General features: G+C 42.4%; 1 protein-coding gene across 11 annotated transcripts in view; it reads right to left on the bottom strand.

Moving 5' to 3' along the window:
- Limch1 (LIM and calponin homology domains 1) overlaps positions 1 to 15,960 on the bottom strand; it is a 308,704-nt gene that overhangs the window by 165,761 nt on the left and 126,983 nt on the right. For all 11 annotated transcript variants that reach the window (XM_052198325.1, XM_052198324.1, XM_052198321.1 and 8 more), the window contains exon 3: positions 403 to 472. In XM_052198325.1, the coding sequence (XP_052054285.1) occupies positions 403 to 472 (70 nt within the window). The remainder of the gene's footprint in view (positions 1 to 402; positions 473 to 15,960) is intronic.

Here is a 15,960-nt window from a genome sequence, read left to right on the forward strand (position 1 = left end):
GAGCAACTTATTATGAAGGTGATGTTTCCTCTTGATAGCTCTCTGGCTCCCCCTCCTCTACTGAAGGGGCCAGTGAAGCCCTGAGAAGGGAAAATGTAATTAAAATCACATTCCTTCCTGGGGTCAACTGAATTATCAGCCTCTTACCCCAAAGCAAATTTACCTCTTTAAGACTGGAGGACTTTATCACTCTTGGGAACAATACAAACAATGATTAAGGTGCTATTTGGACATGGCTGGAATTTCTCATGTTCAAGGAACCTCTCAGTTTAGTGGAGTCGGTGCTTTCTCATTCCAGGAGAATACATATTGCCAGAGAGAACTATGATAAATTTCCCTGCCGTGACCCTTAGGTTAGAGCAAAGGAACATTGGAAAATAAATCTCAATTATGGATACTCACCAATCCTGCAATGGGGGTAGGCAATCTATTGATCTTTTTAACAAGTCCTGGCTTTATAGCATTCAGCAACCTGTCATGAAAAAGGCAGAATGTCAAGTGAGACGTAAAGGAAGATGGATCACACAAATCACCTGCATCCAGGGCTGGGGTGGAATCGCCGGAGAGGAAAAAGAGCTTGCCCTTCTTGCCGTAAATCCAAAACATCTATCAGCCTCTGTGTGTGTGTGTGTGTGTGTGTCTGTGTGTCTGTGTGTGTTTTGTGTGTGTGTGTGTGTGTGGTGTGAGTAACAAACTTTGCCAACATTGACTTTGTTGACTGACTGCAAGTGGAGTCTTAGAGTCTGGAGAGGAGAAAGGGAGAGAGACTGAGAGGCACTTCATGGGAACGGACAAAGATGTAAGGTAGACTGGAGTGTGTGTGTGTGTGTGTGTGTGTGTGTGTGTGTGTGTGTGTGTGTGTAGGCTAGGAGAAGATGGTCTAGAATCAGAGACATGTATTGCAACCCAGGACAGGTAAGGCTTGTTTCCAGTTCTCCTGGCTACGGCAAAGAGCTCTCCCAGGATGGACTAGGTTCAGAGACCAACACTGATCTTTGCAAATGACTTGCCAAGACAAATTCTGTCTCCAGACCCTCTTTGCCCTTTGAGGAGAGTCGCTTGTCAAATGTGGTTGAGCTTCATTGAAAAATGGAAGAGTGTATTTTGTAAGAGGTTAACCAATCACATCCTGAAGATCTGAAACAAGGTTGGCCACGATTCCCTAGGTACCAAAAAAATTACTTGAGCAAACGATTTTTCAGGGCAAGCTTAAACACATGTAAAACTGGAAATATAGGCAAGGGAATGCAAGCCCAGATGTGGTCTGCAGGAAATAGAAGTTGAGAGGGAAGACCAGTAAGAAGGGCAAACAAGCTGTAAAATGGAAATATAGCTTGCATCAGGAAGGGAGAGTGCGGTATTTGCAGAGGAGTATGCTTATAAGGAATAGTTAGAAGTAAGGGGTCTTAGAATATTAGCACTTTTTCAAGAATTAGACAGCTAGATGGTTTACAGTAGTATTTGACTCACGTAAACAGAAACTAGAAGTTATTTATAATTTAAGGATCAACAGGCAATAAACCCGTGGGCCAAGGATGTTCAACATCTGTTTTGTAAACAGAATTTTCCTGACACACAGCTGCAACCACGCCCATTCGTTTATGACTACCTGCAGGTCCCCTGTCCTACAGCTACAGCGGCAGCTGTCGGACGCAGAACATATGATCTACAAAGTGTGCCGACTTTCTGTTTGTGGCCCTCTGTAGAAAAGACTTGCTGACTTCTGTTCTACTTCCTACAATCCAAGATCATAGCAAATAGTCAAGGCCACACACCTGAGAGCTTCTCCAGGTCACAGACAGAGATGCTTTGAAGTAGTCTGACACCACTGCACATAGACATATAGAAGACAGCCTACAACAGTGCAACTGGTGTTGTACCCAAAGAAAGTGCGACCCGCAGATCTCAAGATACTTCATCACAAATCCCACTCACTGATTAAATACATAAAGGTCAGAGTGGGCAAGTGACAGACATTTAGTTCAATGAGGGACTAATGACAAGAGAAAAGAGCCTCTGCCTGTTCGATAGAGATGTGACTTTTCCCTAAATATTTTTGACTGCGGTTGGCTGAATCCATGGCTGAAGAGCCTATGAATAGAGGACTGACTGTTGTGGAGAGTGGGCAATCCACCTTGGAGAGCATGTCTTACCAATACATATGGAAGCTCTATCCTTCTTAATCAACACAGAGGAGACTGGAGAGCTGATGAGGGGTTGGGGGAGCATTTGGTCTGAGGATTACCTGAATACCACACACAGCTGGGTCCATTGCTACTGGCATTACCAACAACAGCACTCTTTGTTTTATCAGCTGTAATACCGACTCATGATGACATCAGTTGTAACACCCAGATATAATGACATCGTTTATGGCTGTAGTGTCAGCGTGGCTTTAACGTAATGCTCCCTGCAAATACTCCTCTACGTTTTGTATAAGTTTATATCTATTTTAAGTGGACTGACAGCATTTTATTTGTTTAATAGCTTTAGTTGTTGAAAAAAAAATCAAATGAAATAGTATTGCTATTAGGTTTTAAGCCCCATTGCTGACTAATGAAAGTAGAAGGGAAAACTCTTCTTTATAATAGATTGGCAAAAATTCTTTTCAAAAGGCACCTTTTGGGACTGGAGAGATGGCTTAGTGGTTAAGAGCACCAGCTGCTCTTCCAGAGGCCCTGAGTTCAATTCCCAGCAACCACACAGTGGCTCACAACCATCTGTAATGGGATCTGGCGCCCTCTTCTGTCATGCAGGTGTACATGCAGGTAGAGCACTCATACATAATTTTTTTTTTAAAGTATCTTTTGTCTTCTGTATCTAAGGGTTTCATTGAAATTTGTAGTAATGCTGGCTCTACTCATGCATCTTTTATAAACTCATCATTACATTTAGTCTTCATAGACTCTTCTGACTATAGATACTTCCCTATTCCATAAAGATGTCAACAAGGTAAAAGGACAATGCAAACTATGTGGCTATACTTTAATCACATGAATGACAGAAAGCTACAACCATTCTAAAAAGATTTTACTAAAAATACAAAGAATGGCTTATTGCTTGCTCTCTCCCACATTTAGGATATTTTCAAGGTTGTGCAGCTGTGATTTTCCATGTAAACAGTCTCCTGGTTCTGTACAGAATTTACAGTACACAGCAACAAAAGATAGCATTGAAATCACAATATTAAAATGTGCAGCACCTGGGTTTTATCTTGTATTTTGCCTTTCCTTAATTGAGGAAATTTTTTCTGTGTATTATCAAACAAATGAGACACACAGCCGCTATGAGGAAGAATATTCATCTATACTTTAAGCCATGATTGCCCTCCTATATAAACTTAACAGCATGTAGAACATACTCTTAAAAGAAGACCATGGTGATATTTTGTTCATGTCCCTCCCAAGGGGCATTATTACCCAAAATCCAAGCCAGAGGTAACAAGTATATTCTACCACATCTGTAGGGTGAAACACTAATGTGAAGACATCCCAAGAGACATGGCCAGGACAGCCTTCACTCTTTGGGAATCTTGTTTATGCTACAGTTTGATATATTAGATATACTTGAAAGCACAACAAAGAACAGTGTCAAAATGTGTTTTAAGGACTGGTCATGGTGGCACATACCTTTAATTCTAGCTTTGGGGTTGTGTGTGTGTGTGTGTGTGTGAGCGCATGTATGTGTGTGTATATATATACATATACCCATATATATATATATATATATATATATATACACACACACACACATACACACATACACACACACATATACCCATATATATATATAAATACACATACACCACACACACACACACACACACACACGTATATGTAACATCTGTAAGGCTGAACAGAACTAGAAGCAACTCTCTGTGGAAGGGGTGAAAGACATATCACATTCTTGCTCTGCTGTGGGTAGTCTATGACATCATGTGCAGGAATTCCAGACATGGTAGAATGTCTTCTCCCTGGGGAGTACTGTACCAGTGTTCCACTTGTGGGCTATACTTCCCAAAGCTTTCAGCTAGACAGCCTTGCAGGTAGTTTGCTCTCTGGGTCTGGTACTTATCAAAACACATTCTAGGCCGGGCATGGGGGGAATGCCACTTGTAATTTCAGTGCTTTCAAGGCCGAGGCAGGATAACTATAGACCAGACTAGTCTAGGTCTATAAACTGAAATCTTGTCTCAATTTTACCTTTCTTACAAATTGGTATAATTTTACACAATAAAAATATGAAAGCATTATTTCATCCCATGTTGTCTAGGCTAAATATATCTATATTATAAAACCACAAACACAAAAAATAATGAAGATAAAGAACCAACTAGAAGGAACTGCTTTCTTATAGTTACTTATCCAACAATCCCTGTTTGCTGCGTATGCTGTTCCAGGCACACGACAATCAAGGTGGGAAAAGGCTTTGTCCCTTGGAATTAATAATCGGGGTACACATGAGAGAGTGGAGACAGTGGGCTCAGGAAAAATAAGTAATCAAACAAGAAGAATCTTCAGATAATCATGAGCATTAGAAGAACAGCCCAGTGACCAGTCATGTGACCTGTCGTGTGCCTGATGCTTCATTGATGGTCATCAGGCTACCCTTTTAAAAGGTAACATTTAAGAAAAAAAACAGTGGAATGATACAAAGGTCGTAGCCACTGAGAGAGCTGCAGACAACAGCTCCAAGCAGATTGAGTAGCTAACAGAGAGGCCTTGATGGAAGAGTCAGGTTGGTACATTCAGGGCGATCTCAGAAACTAGCACAATGAGGAGAGGATTGACCCACCACTCAAGAACCAAAATGTATGATCCAGATCCAGGTGACGAATCAAGACTTTTTTTTTTAAAAAATTCAAAACGAAGCACTTTAAATTTGAGATTGAGGTTACCCACTTTATATTTTTTAAAACATCTGTGAATAACTATAAAAAATAACTCCACAACCATACATATAAAGTGATGTGTATTATAGAAATGAGAAAAATAATTCTAAATCATACATATGAGTTATAGCAGCCCATGAAGAGCATGGGTGGCAGTGACCTTGGCAGTCAGCAGTCTGGGTCTTGACAGGAAAATCCCACATTCGACTATGAGTTACTGGGAAGCCACTCAACAAGGCTTATAGTTTCCCCTTAATAAAAATGGGGATGGAAAAGCCCTCCCCTCCTCCTAGGACAACCCTGAGCTTCCAGCTAATATGTCTCATGAGGCTGTGACAAATGCAGGCGGCCTGCTTTTTGGCTCCGTAACTGAGTGTGTCCCTCTGTGGTAAATGAGTTGCTTAACTTCGATTTCCCATTAACCAGATGCCAAAGCCTAAAAATGAGTCTTACTTATTTTCTCTCATCAGCCACCTTTGGATAAAAACCTCGGAGACACAAGTCATATCAACAAATATACACTGCCTGCCTTCTAGTGTGTGTCTGGAAAAGAAAGTATGAGTAAGAAAACCTGCCATTTTGGACAATCCTCAATTTTGGGGAAAAAAAAAAAGCACAGAAGTAAAAACAAACGTGCTTCGTAACTTCAGCCTCCTCACCTAGACTCAGATTCTAAACTGACAGTTTTATGTAGATGTGACACAAGCTAAAGAGATCTAAGGGGAAGGAGCCTCATTTGAGAAAAGTGCCACCATATGATAGATCAGGCTGTAAGCAAGCTTGCAAATTCTTAACTAGTGACTGAAATGGGAGAACCCAGCCAGTTGTGAGTGATGCCACCTCTGAGATGGTGGTATATATATATATATATATATATATATAGTGCATAAAGAGTGGAAAGGCCTTCTCGACATATGTGTGTCTTATTTAGGGTTCTTATTGCTGTGATGAAATATAGCATATATATATATATATATATATATATATATATGTGTGTGTGTGTGTGTGTGTGTGTGTGTGTATATGCATATATAGCATATATATATGCTATAAGAAAGCAGAGTGAGCAAGGCAGGAGGAGCAGCAGTAAGCAGCACTGCCCACAGCCTCCGCACCAGCTCCCGACTCCATGTTCCTGCCCTGTTTGAGTTCACGCCCTGACTGCCTTTGGTGAGAAACTATGATACATAGGAGAAAGCAAAATAAGCCTTTCCTCCCCAAATGGCTTTTGGTCGTGGTATTTCATCACAATGATAAGAACCCTAAATAAGACACACATATGTCGAGAGGGCCTTTCCACTGTTTATGCACTCAACCTGTTGAGCATCCATGGTGTTGGCTGTGAGGTGGGGTATGGGACACAAAGGCAATTAGGGAAGACCCAAGTGTGTTCACTGGTAGCCTGAAGAGTTACTCAGTCAGGAACTGTACTCACATACACTTCACTGTCACACTGCCTATGCACAGCCACCGTGTGTTAAAAACATGTGTGGCATGTAGTTCAGGAAATACAATTCATAAAGAATAACAAACCATTGGGCTCCTTTAAAAGAATAATCAGGAATGATAGCAATGTTTGGACTCAACCACAGACTGCCTTTAATAATATTCTGCCTCCTCGTGTGCAGTATGTGGTGACCTCACACCCGTTGCTTAAGCATTGCTTTGTATTTATAAATAGCAAGTCATTTTTTACATCTGCCACAAAACAAACAAACAAACAAACAACAACAGCAACAAAAACCTGTCTCCAGTCCTTGGAGAAAAAACTTCTGGTTTTTGGGTTGTTTTGTTTTGTTTTTTGTACATGAGCTCTGGGAGAGCACAGAACTGTGTAGTGCTATAAAGATTGTGTCTAGACATGGTGAATGAGGCCACCAGACAGATTGCTATTAGACAGTAATAGAAACGTGAGATGTAAAAGACTGACAATTTCAGGAGTATTGAACTTTACAGTTCATTCATTTCAGAGATGTAGTTTTTGTAATTATCCTAGACCTTGGGAGAGAGCAGCTATAGACAACACCAGGTTGGGAAGTCCATGCGTCATCTCATGGGAAGTCACTTTTTCTGTTCCAACAATAGATTATGTCATCGCCTCATTAGCTTGGTTTGTACAGCTGCGACAAGGAACTCTGATGACAAAATGGCCCATTTTTGTGTCCCCTTTCATTTGGCTCAAGAGTGTTTTTCTACATGGTTTCCTTGACAGTTTTCTAGGTTTGACTGTGAACCCTGAATGAAGGTGTTTCTATTTAATCCACCATGGCATCTGGTTTCAAACCTAAGCACGTGATCAATGCAACCTTGACCATAAACCCATTACAGATGTCGCATAAAGTTTTCTTTTCAGAGTTGTCTTGGCAGAACCAGGAACATTTACAAGCTCTTGAGATTTGAAAAAAAAAAAGTCTAAAAAAGAGGGGAAAAGGAAAACCTGGACCAAGGAGGTGAGCAGAATACTGTTAGAATACAAGCTGCCATCATTAATACCAACATAATGTTTTTAGGGTGCTGTGTTTTGTCCAAAATGGGTGATAGGTAAGCCACACTTAAGCTACCTGACTTGAATACACCCAAGAACAACCCAGGAGCTTTTGAAAGGTTTCCATCAGCTTGGAAACCAAGAAGTTGGATCTGGGCCCCTGAAGCTCTTATTCTGACAGAACTCCTATGCTAGAGTCTCTCCACTGACTCTCCAAACTTGCCTTCTTTTTCTTCCAGTTAGACTAAGCCACATTCTCCAGCCGCCTTTTTATTAACTACAGGAATGGAATGGACTTTTGGACATTGGAGTTTGGGCAGAAGTAATATAGCCCACCCAGCTCTGGGCCAAAACTTTACTCTCTCTCTCCTCTCCATCCACTACTTCACCTCTGCCCTTCTCTAACACTGAACTCAAGTTGCACAACTGGAATCACATTTCCATAACCTTAAGCCATGATGGTGTAGTACTTATTACCTATAACAGTCAACCCCACGTTAACTCTCTCTAGGAGGAACTCGCCTGATGAAAATGAGACCTATATGGCAAATTACACCCGAGAAAAATCTTGTCCTCATACATGAAACCACCACAAGCTTCTCTTGGATCTTTATATCATATAATCTACAATCACAGAAAGGAGTAGAAAGCATCTTTCTGCAGCTCTGATTTGATTCATCTTCAAGTTTTTGCCATATATCCTTCACAAGGGCATTCTCGCTATCTGGAAGTTACGGAATCTGGGGATGAGAGGACCCACATAAAATGATCCAGATAAGGAAATCCCTCTTCAAGGTGAGGGCACAAGTCTGAGGTCAGAGCTCACACTGACAGAGTTGGGATCCCACAAGCTCTGCTTCTTAAATCCAGTCAGGCTTCATCCTTTATTTAATAAATACTTTACTAATTCTTTGAGCATTCCATACAATGGGTCGTGATCACATTAACACAACAGCGCTCCACATCCTAACTCTTCTCAGATCTACCCCCACCTTCCTGCCTCCCCCCCAACTTTATGTTTTCCTTAAATTTTTTATTTTAAAAGTAATCCACCTGGTCCAATTTGTACTTCCAAATACTCACAGGTGTAGGACGGTCCACTGGACATGATAACCTACTGGGGCCACACCCTTAAAGTAAAGTGACTCTTCCTTCTTGAGAAGCCATCAGCTTTCAGCAGCTCCTCAGAAAGGGGTGGAGTTTCATGAGCCCCTCCCACTTCATGTGAGAATGTTGACTGGTTTGGTCTAGTGCAGGCAACCATACCTGCTCTGAGTTCACAAGTACAGCAGTCCTATCATGTAGAGAACTCTGTCATGTCCAGAACGCCAATCCACCCTGGCCTCTAGCTCTTACAATCTTTCCATCCCCTGTTCCATGCTGGCCTTGGGTGAAGGGGTAATGACACAGATGTCTCATTTATAGTACTCCACTTACTTCCATTTTTTTTTTGCACTCCAACAAATAATTTCCAGCCCCCACACTAATAAGCCCATGAAACCCATGCTCCTAAAACTCCAGCTTTAGTCCTGATCATCCCTTCTTCTAAATGACTTCTTGCTTTTCCTGTGTTATAGGATACCTTCTCTCTGAGCTGCATTTTCTGTAAACTTGACAAAAACTGGAGTCATCTGAGAAGAAGAAACCTCAATTAAGAACGGCCTCCATCAGATTGGCCTGCAGGGCCTCCATCAGATTGGCCTGCAGGCATGTGTGTGTGTGTGTGGGGGGGAGGTGCTTTACTTTCTTGATTAATGATTCATGTGAAAGAGCACAGATCTGAGGCGAGTGCCACTCCCCTGGGCAGGTGAGTCATATAAATATGCAAGCTTAGTAAGGAAGCAGCATCCCTTCATGGTACCTGCTCTTGTTCCTTCCTCTGGGTTCTTGCTTGAGTTCCAGCCTTGGCTTCCCTCAATGATAGACGATGACCTATAAGCCAAATAGACTCCTTTTTCCTGAGGTTACTGTTGGTCAGTGTTTTACCACAGCAACAGAGAACCAAACTAATACCCTACCCAAATGCCTTTACCTAGTAATCAAACCTTCGTCCCCCAAAACTGCCTTTGCCACCAAGACTTCTTCTTCTCAAGGTCTCTTCTGCTTTTATAAGCTACCAATTTGAGATGGCACACATGGTCAATGAACTGTGAAAACTGGCAAGGCAAGAACAGACCTCAGGGTAGCTTAAACACAGTGAGTATTAAAGTTCCGCCAGCACAGGCAATGATACTTGTAATCAGTGTTGTGCTATGTGATAATTATGCATTAATGACTGCAATTAGTGTTTCTTTCGCAAAGCAAGAAGCTCAGTTCTTACTATGCTCACTGTCAGGAAGGTGGAGAAAGATCTCAAAGAGTGAAAACACTGTGCTCCAACTCAAAAGGCTTCCGTGCCCAGCCCAAGGTGGGTAAGCGACCATCTCTAGGCCCCCAGTACTCTTCTTCCCATAAGGGGTCCTCAGAACCAAAAGCTCTCAAGATCCCAAGAGTAATAGGACTCACCAGAAACAAAAGGCCTGCAATCAAATCCCAACTCTAACTCACAATTAAGGTTATTTAAGTAATCAACATCCAGGAGCCGACATTTCCCTCTCTGAAAATGGGGACAAAAATCACCAACTAGTCATAGTCACAATGCAAGAAAAGTGTGAAATGAAGCAGCATAGTTGGCATGGGATATAGATAGAAATAGAGATAGAAATAGATAGATAGATATAGACATTATATACATACACACACACACACACACACACACACACACACATACACACACCCTCAGAGTGTACCCAGCATTATAATTTCCTCCAAGCCTGTTTCCACCCTGCCTCCCTCAGGTGGAAGTCTGATCGTCAGCCATTGGCTCCGTTCTCCTGCTAGGCACCCTGCCTAGGCGAGCAATAGACTGGAGAGATAAAGAACACAGAGAGAGAGCAAATGAGCTCATATGAGTTCTCTACCATGGGTGTTGTCTCTGGACAGGGCGGAAGGCAACAGAAAAGCTGGGGAAGGGAGGAAGGAAGGGAGGATGCCCACAAGGGAAGGCAGTAAGGGCTCTGAGGACAAATACAGCTAGGTTGGGGCTCCATCCAAGGCACCGGTCCTGCTTTCTGCCAAAGGCTAGCAGAGATTTAACTCTTCAAGGTTTCATAGCCTCACCTTACTTGGTTTTCTGAGGGGGGGGGGAAAGCTGGGGGAGGGGAAAGCTGGGGGAGGGGAAAGCTGGGGGAGGGGATCAGGGCTGCAGAGAACCTTTCCATTTTGGAAAGGAGAGATGCTGCTGTATTGTGACCAGTTAGAATTTGTGAACCTACTTCCTATTCATTCCGCATATTATTTCCATACACACCCCCTACTAAGCCCTGACACACCCATGGGTTCTACTGCAGAGCTGCCACAGACTCGGATGGTGGGAGGGCCACAAGAGAACACTTAACTCTTTGGGGACATCACCCACATTTAAAATGACTAACAAAGCTGAGAATGTGTGAGATGGGAAATACAGAGCAGGAACTTGAACTGTGAGTGAACAGAAGGGGCAGGTGTAGGAAGCCTGCATGTGTCCCTGGCTGTGGGAGGGGAACATCACATTACACATATTCCTGTCAGAGCACTGAAGAAAAAGAATGAAAACCTCGACCCACACAGAGTCCACGTCCCAAACCACCACTCTCCTGGACAGACACAACCCTAGCTGCCAGCCGCTCACTGGATGCTTGAGGTCCAGCCTTGGCTTGAACTGAAATCCCCTCAGTCTCCTCTCAAGCCCCGATCTTACATCTCCAGTCTGCCCCACCCTGTACACGCAACAGTCTCTGGCCTACAGCATGCAAAGACCCTTCCTGTGACTCAGAACGTTCATAGACCTGAAGTGTTCTAACATATCTTCATCAGAGCTGCACCCCCAAGTCCTTTGCAGACTAAGAATTTCCAACTTTCGCTTTACAATACAGCTTAAATTTTTCCTCTTCATTGACACATTCTCTAGGTAGAGACTATCACCCTCCATTACCAGATCCCAATATTTATAGGTATTCTTTTGGCCTCCATACTTATCCCAAATCACAGCAGATCTAATTTCTCCATTTTCTCTGCAATCTTAGCTGGTGTATAAAGGCTAGTCCCTGATAGGGCCTTAGTGATTTTTTTGCTTGGTGAATTGATAAATAATTGTCAAGTGTCAGGAAAGCCCTAAACATCAGTTTGGAAACTACAGTAGACTACAGTGGCTCTCCATTCATTAACTTTGCAGTGGTGACCATAGTTAAATCGTGCTCTGAGGACCAAGATTAAAATTGGGTCCAGGCAATCACATTATAACAGGATCATCTGCTAGACCCTCAGGTCATTCTTAGCAGCTATTGTGTTATGATGTGGCTGTTGATTTGTGGGAGAGGGGTGGGAAGAGCAGTGTCCATCCCGATTTCCCCAAAGGACAGTCAGAGTTTGGCTGTCCACAAAGGGGGAAGCAACGTCCCTAGGTTCTCCCTTTGTTATGTCTTGAAGCAAATCAATGGGATAAGGGTGAGCAGCTCCCGTTACACAGAACTTGTCCTTCTGCCTTATGGGCTGTGCCCCAAAAGTAGACAGGCTATGTTCCTGAAGCCAGGAGCTCTGGTAGGAAAGCAGTGGACATCAAATGTCTTGAGTCCTTGTCACTTGTGCTATATATGCCAGATTACACAAGTCTAAGAGTCTATACTATATCTGAACAAGAACTTCTTACAATAAGAATAATATAATATAATCAAACTACAGTACAATGTCATCAATAAAGCTATATAATATTAATGGAACATTAGCATATCATATACCAAGTCCATACATAGAACACCCAGAAAGGAATAGAATGGCATCAAAACTACATCTAGATGATTTTTTAGACTTCTTGAAATAAAATAAATTGAAATGGGCATGCGTTATTAATGAAGCAGAATTCATATATAGTCAAACCATTAAAAATCTAAAATTAAACTTCTTGTACAGCTGTTAAGATAATGTAGCCGTCCCTACATTAAAACTAATTTTAATCTTCTTTCCATGAAAAAGAAACCCCAAGCCCATTTGCTTCTTCTCTTACCCACCCACAACCCCGTGCCCTAGAAAAGCACTAATCTACTCTCTGCCTCTATAGATTTTCCTCTTCTGGGTATTTCATCTAAAGGGCCTCATAGGATGTGGTCCTGGTGCTACTGCTCCTCACTTGGCTCATCCGCACTGTGGCACGGGTCATGAAGTCAGACCATCGAGCAGTGTGTGGATAGAACACCCGCCTCTGTTGGGCGTTGGGTGTCTTCCCCATTGGGCTATTTTGAATAATGCTGTTAGGAACATTTGTGAATGACTTTTTGGATCTGCCTTTCATGTCCCTTGGACATGTCCTCAGGGGGATAACTGCTAAGGATAGCAAGACTCTTCTCATGAGCTAATTGCCCATGTGTAGAGCTATTTAGGAGAAATGTCTATTTATATCTTTTGTCCATTTTCAGATTTGGTTGCTCATCTTTTTGTCATTGAGTCATAAGGGTTCTTTATATATTCTAGAGATAGGTCTCTTATCCTTTCATTTATTTTCCTACTGGGTAGGTTAAAATGTGTTCAAGGCCAGACTAAGCTATATGACAAGCCCATATCTCAAAATAACAACAAAAACTAATTTTGGTAGAGTCCAGTTCATCCATTTTTTTCTTTTATGACTGCAATTGTGATGTTATATGTAAAAAAAAATAAAACAAAACAAAAACAAAAAACCAGAAAAACAAACAAACAAAACACTTATCATCTAACCCAGTTAATCCTGTTTTCTGAGAGTTTCATAGTTTAGGTCTTAAATTTAGCTCTAAAATTTATTTTGGAATAAGATGGATAAGATTTACTATTCATTTACCATTAGTTATATTAGTATATTATGTTATCTATAAATATACTAACTTTGGCATAACCTTCCCTCTGTACATGATCCCTTGAAAAGCATATGATATGCCTGTCCTGTACTAGAACCACTGGCAAACAAAGATGGGTCTAAAATGTCCCCCAAAGGCCTGGTACTAAATGCTTAGTCCTCAGCCTGACACTATTTGCTGCTGGTGAAACCTAAGAAGTAGAGGTTACAGAGAGACTTGTGGGCATTGTGGGTGTGCCCTAAAGAGTACTGGCATTCTAGCCTCTCCCATGTCCCCTGATCCACTATTTCCCTTGGGATAAGCAGGCTCCTTCCACCTTGCACAATTCCTGTAATGTCCATTTCACAACTTTTGAAAAGATTGCTTTTGAATCTTGACATAGGCTCAAAAACAATAGAAAACCAACCATGGACAGAAACCCCTGAAACTGTGAGCTGAAACCTTTATTATTTTTAAAGAGTATATTGTCTTAGATATTTTTTTATAGTAATAGAGGGCTGGCCAACAATCACTGTCATTACTTTGAGGAATATATAATTTAAAAATATATAATTATCACGTGTACTGTCATGTGTGAGACTAATTAGGAAATCTAAGCACAGCCAAAATCCTTTTTAAACTAAAACGTGGGAGAGAACACTTGAAATGAGCATTTCCATGTATACTGAAGGTGGCTACAGCCATGTTCACACAAAGCACTGGATGCAGAATATAGCAATCATGTGGTTAGTGGAGAGAGGGTGCCCAATGTGGTTGTGTGTTTAGGACTTAGACAAATTTAGCCAGAAAGGGGAGCACTCCAGGGGCTGGAATGAAGCATAGCAAGTGCAGAACAGGGAGTCACAGAGCCAATAGCAGAGGCCACAGTTCATAGTCTGGGCCCTGTGCACAGGGACAGCTCTGGCAAACTGTGTGGAAACCTAGCAGATAGTCGGCGAATCCAATCAATGGAAGCACAATCATGTCCCGCAGGAAGGATGAAGACCGATGAATTCACATTTCCCTTCCCACCTGGGATGAGATAAACAAGCTCTTTCCACCATAAAAGTCGCCTTCCGGAACAATCTACAAGAACTTAAGGAAAAGTGGGCACCAGTGCTAACCACACCCACTGGCCTCAATTTTTTCCCATCTCCTTCACTCTTTGTTTGCTCTAATAAAAAGAAGGACGTCTACTTTTACAGTTCACTTTAAAAAGAAATCATTCATAAGGCAGACCCTTGGTAGGCTATTTAAGAAAGGGCCCTCTCCTGTGGGTAACCAAAGAAAACACTGAGAGAAAAAATGGGGGAGACAGGACATTTCCACACTTGGTCATGGGAAGTCAGCCCACCCAACTTGACAGCCTGTGAGAGGCCATCATAAAAAAGTGAATTATTAAGGAACTTCAATTAGGGAGCTACTAAATCTTAAATGCTAGCAAAGCCTAATCTAGCATGGGCCTCCCCCAGGAGGCAAAGCAGTCGACCAGTCTCCTGCTGTACCGTGATCTGTCTTTAAACCCGCAGTTCCCTGTACGTTTCTAATTGAATCAAATGATCTTCCTCATCCGTGTATATGAAATATCTTCAGAAATCAAGAGATTACACTGTTTTAAGTCCACAGAAGGCTCGCTTCTCTCAAGGTATAGGATTGACAAGGTGGGAGAAACTGCCCCATACTGTAAATAGTTATTGAATGATAATTATCCTAAAATAAATTTCAAACACAGTTGTGAAAAGCTTCAAGATCCAAGATCTGTGTTATTTCAAAGTCTCAGTGAGGACAAGAGCGGTTGGGACAAGGGGAGCATTGCTCTAAATGGGGACAAACGTTACAAAGATGGATGAGGGGAGTGTGTTTCAGATGCAAGACGCTGGCATGCTCAAACGAGCTCGCCAAGAAGACTTTGTAATCGATGCTGAAAGAACAGTTTGAAAGGATCAACTGTGCCAAGAGGCTATTGATTTCTGGAGAACCAGGGGTCCGTTCTGCTCATCACAGAAGTCCTGTGCCCTGGCATGGCAGTGTTTCCATGTGTGGGCTTTTTTTTTTCCCACAGAAGGCCACTGGGACACTCAGCCTTTGCTTTAGTCCCCACCTAAGCGAGGCCAATCTTCAAACAAAAAGCGGTTTTTCACTAGAGCTCTTAGGGGGAGGGGAGAGAGCGGCTCAAACTGTCCTCACTTGAACTCAAAGGCTTAATGAGTCTTGGTGCCCCAAAGCTGGAGACAGGCCAAGTCAGTGGGGCTAACTGTGATTTGGCAGGGAAACAAGAGGAAAACCTACACAGAAGGCCTATCGAGTTCTTACCAGCCGGCTAAGGCCAGCGTGAATAACAGCAGAGGGGCCCAAGTGCGCCGAGATTTGACTGAGAATCTGGGTTGGTGAAAAAAAAAAAGCTTCAGGCAAAGTCACTGGATACAGTGAGCTCCACCATCGTCCATGTGGCCAACTGGACAGAGGGCTTGGGAAGTCTGGGCTGTTCACCTGCTCAATGCCACGTGTTTCTGTGTCTCATCTACTACCCATCCTCTGGGAGTGCCATCTTGGTTTGTAACCATAGGGTCAGTCCATTCACAAGCCATCAGGTCACAGTGTCCCCACTTCCTTTTCAGGGGCTCAGGAAAGCCTTACATGTGTTGTTCATATTACATAAGATCTGTCACAGTAGCCTGCTGAGAAGATGAAACACACGGGGC

Source organism: Apodemus sylvaticus, chromosome 11 (genome assembly GCF_947179515.1).
Source record: "Apodemus sylvaticus chromosome 11, mApoSyl1.1, whole genome shotgun sequence".
In the NCBI taxonomy this organism is placed as follows: Eukaryota; Metazoa; Chordata; class Mammalia; order Rodentia; family Muridae; genus Apodemus; species Apodemus sylvaticus.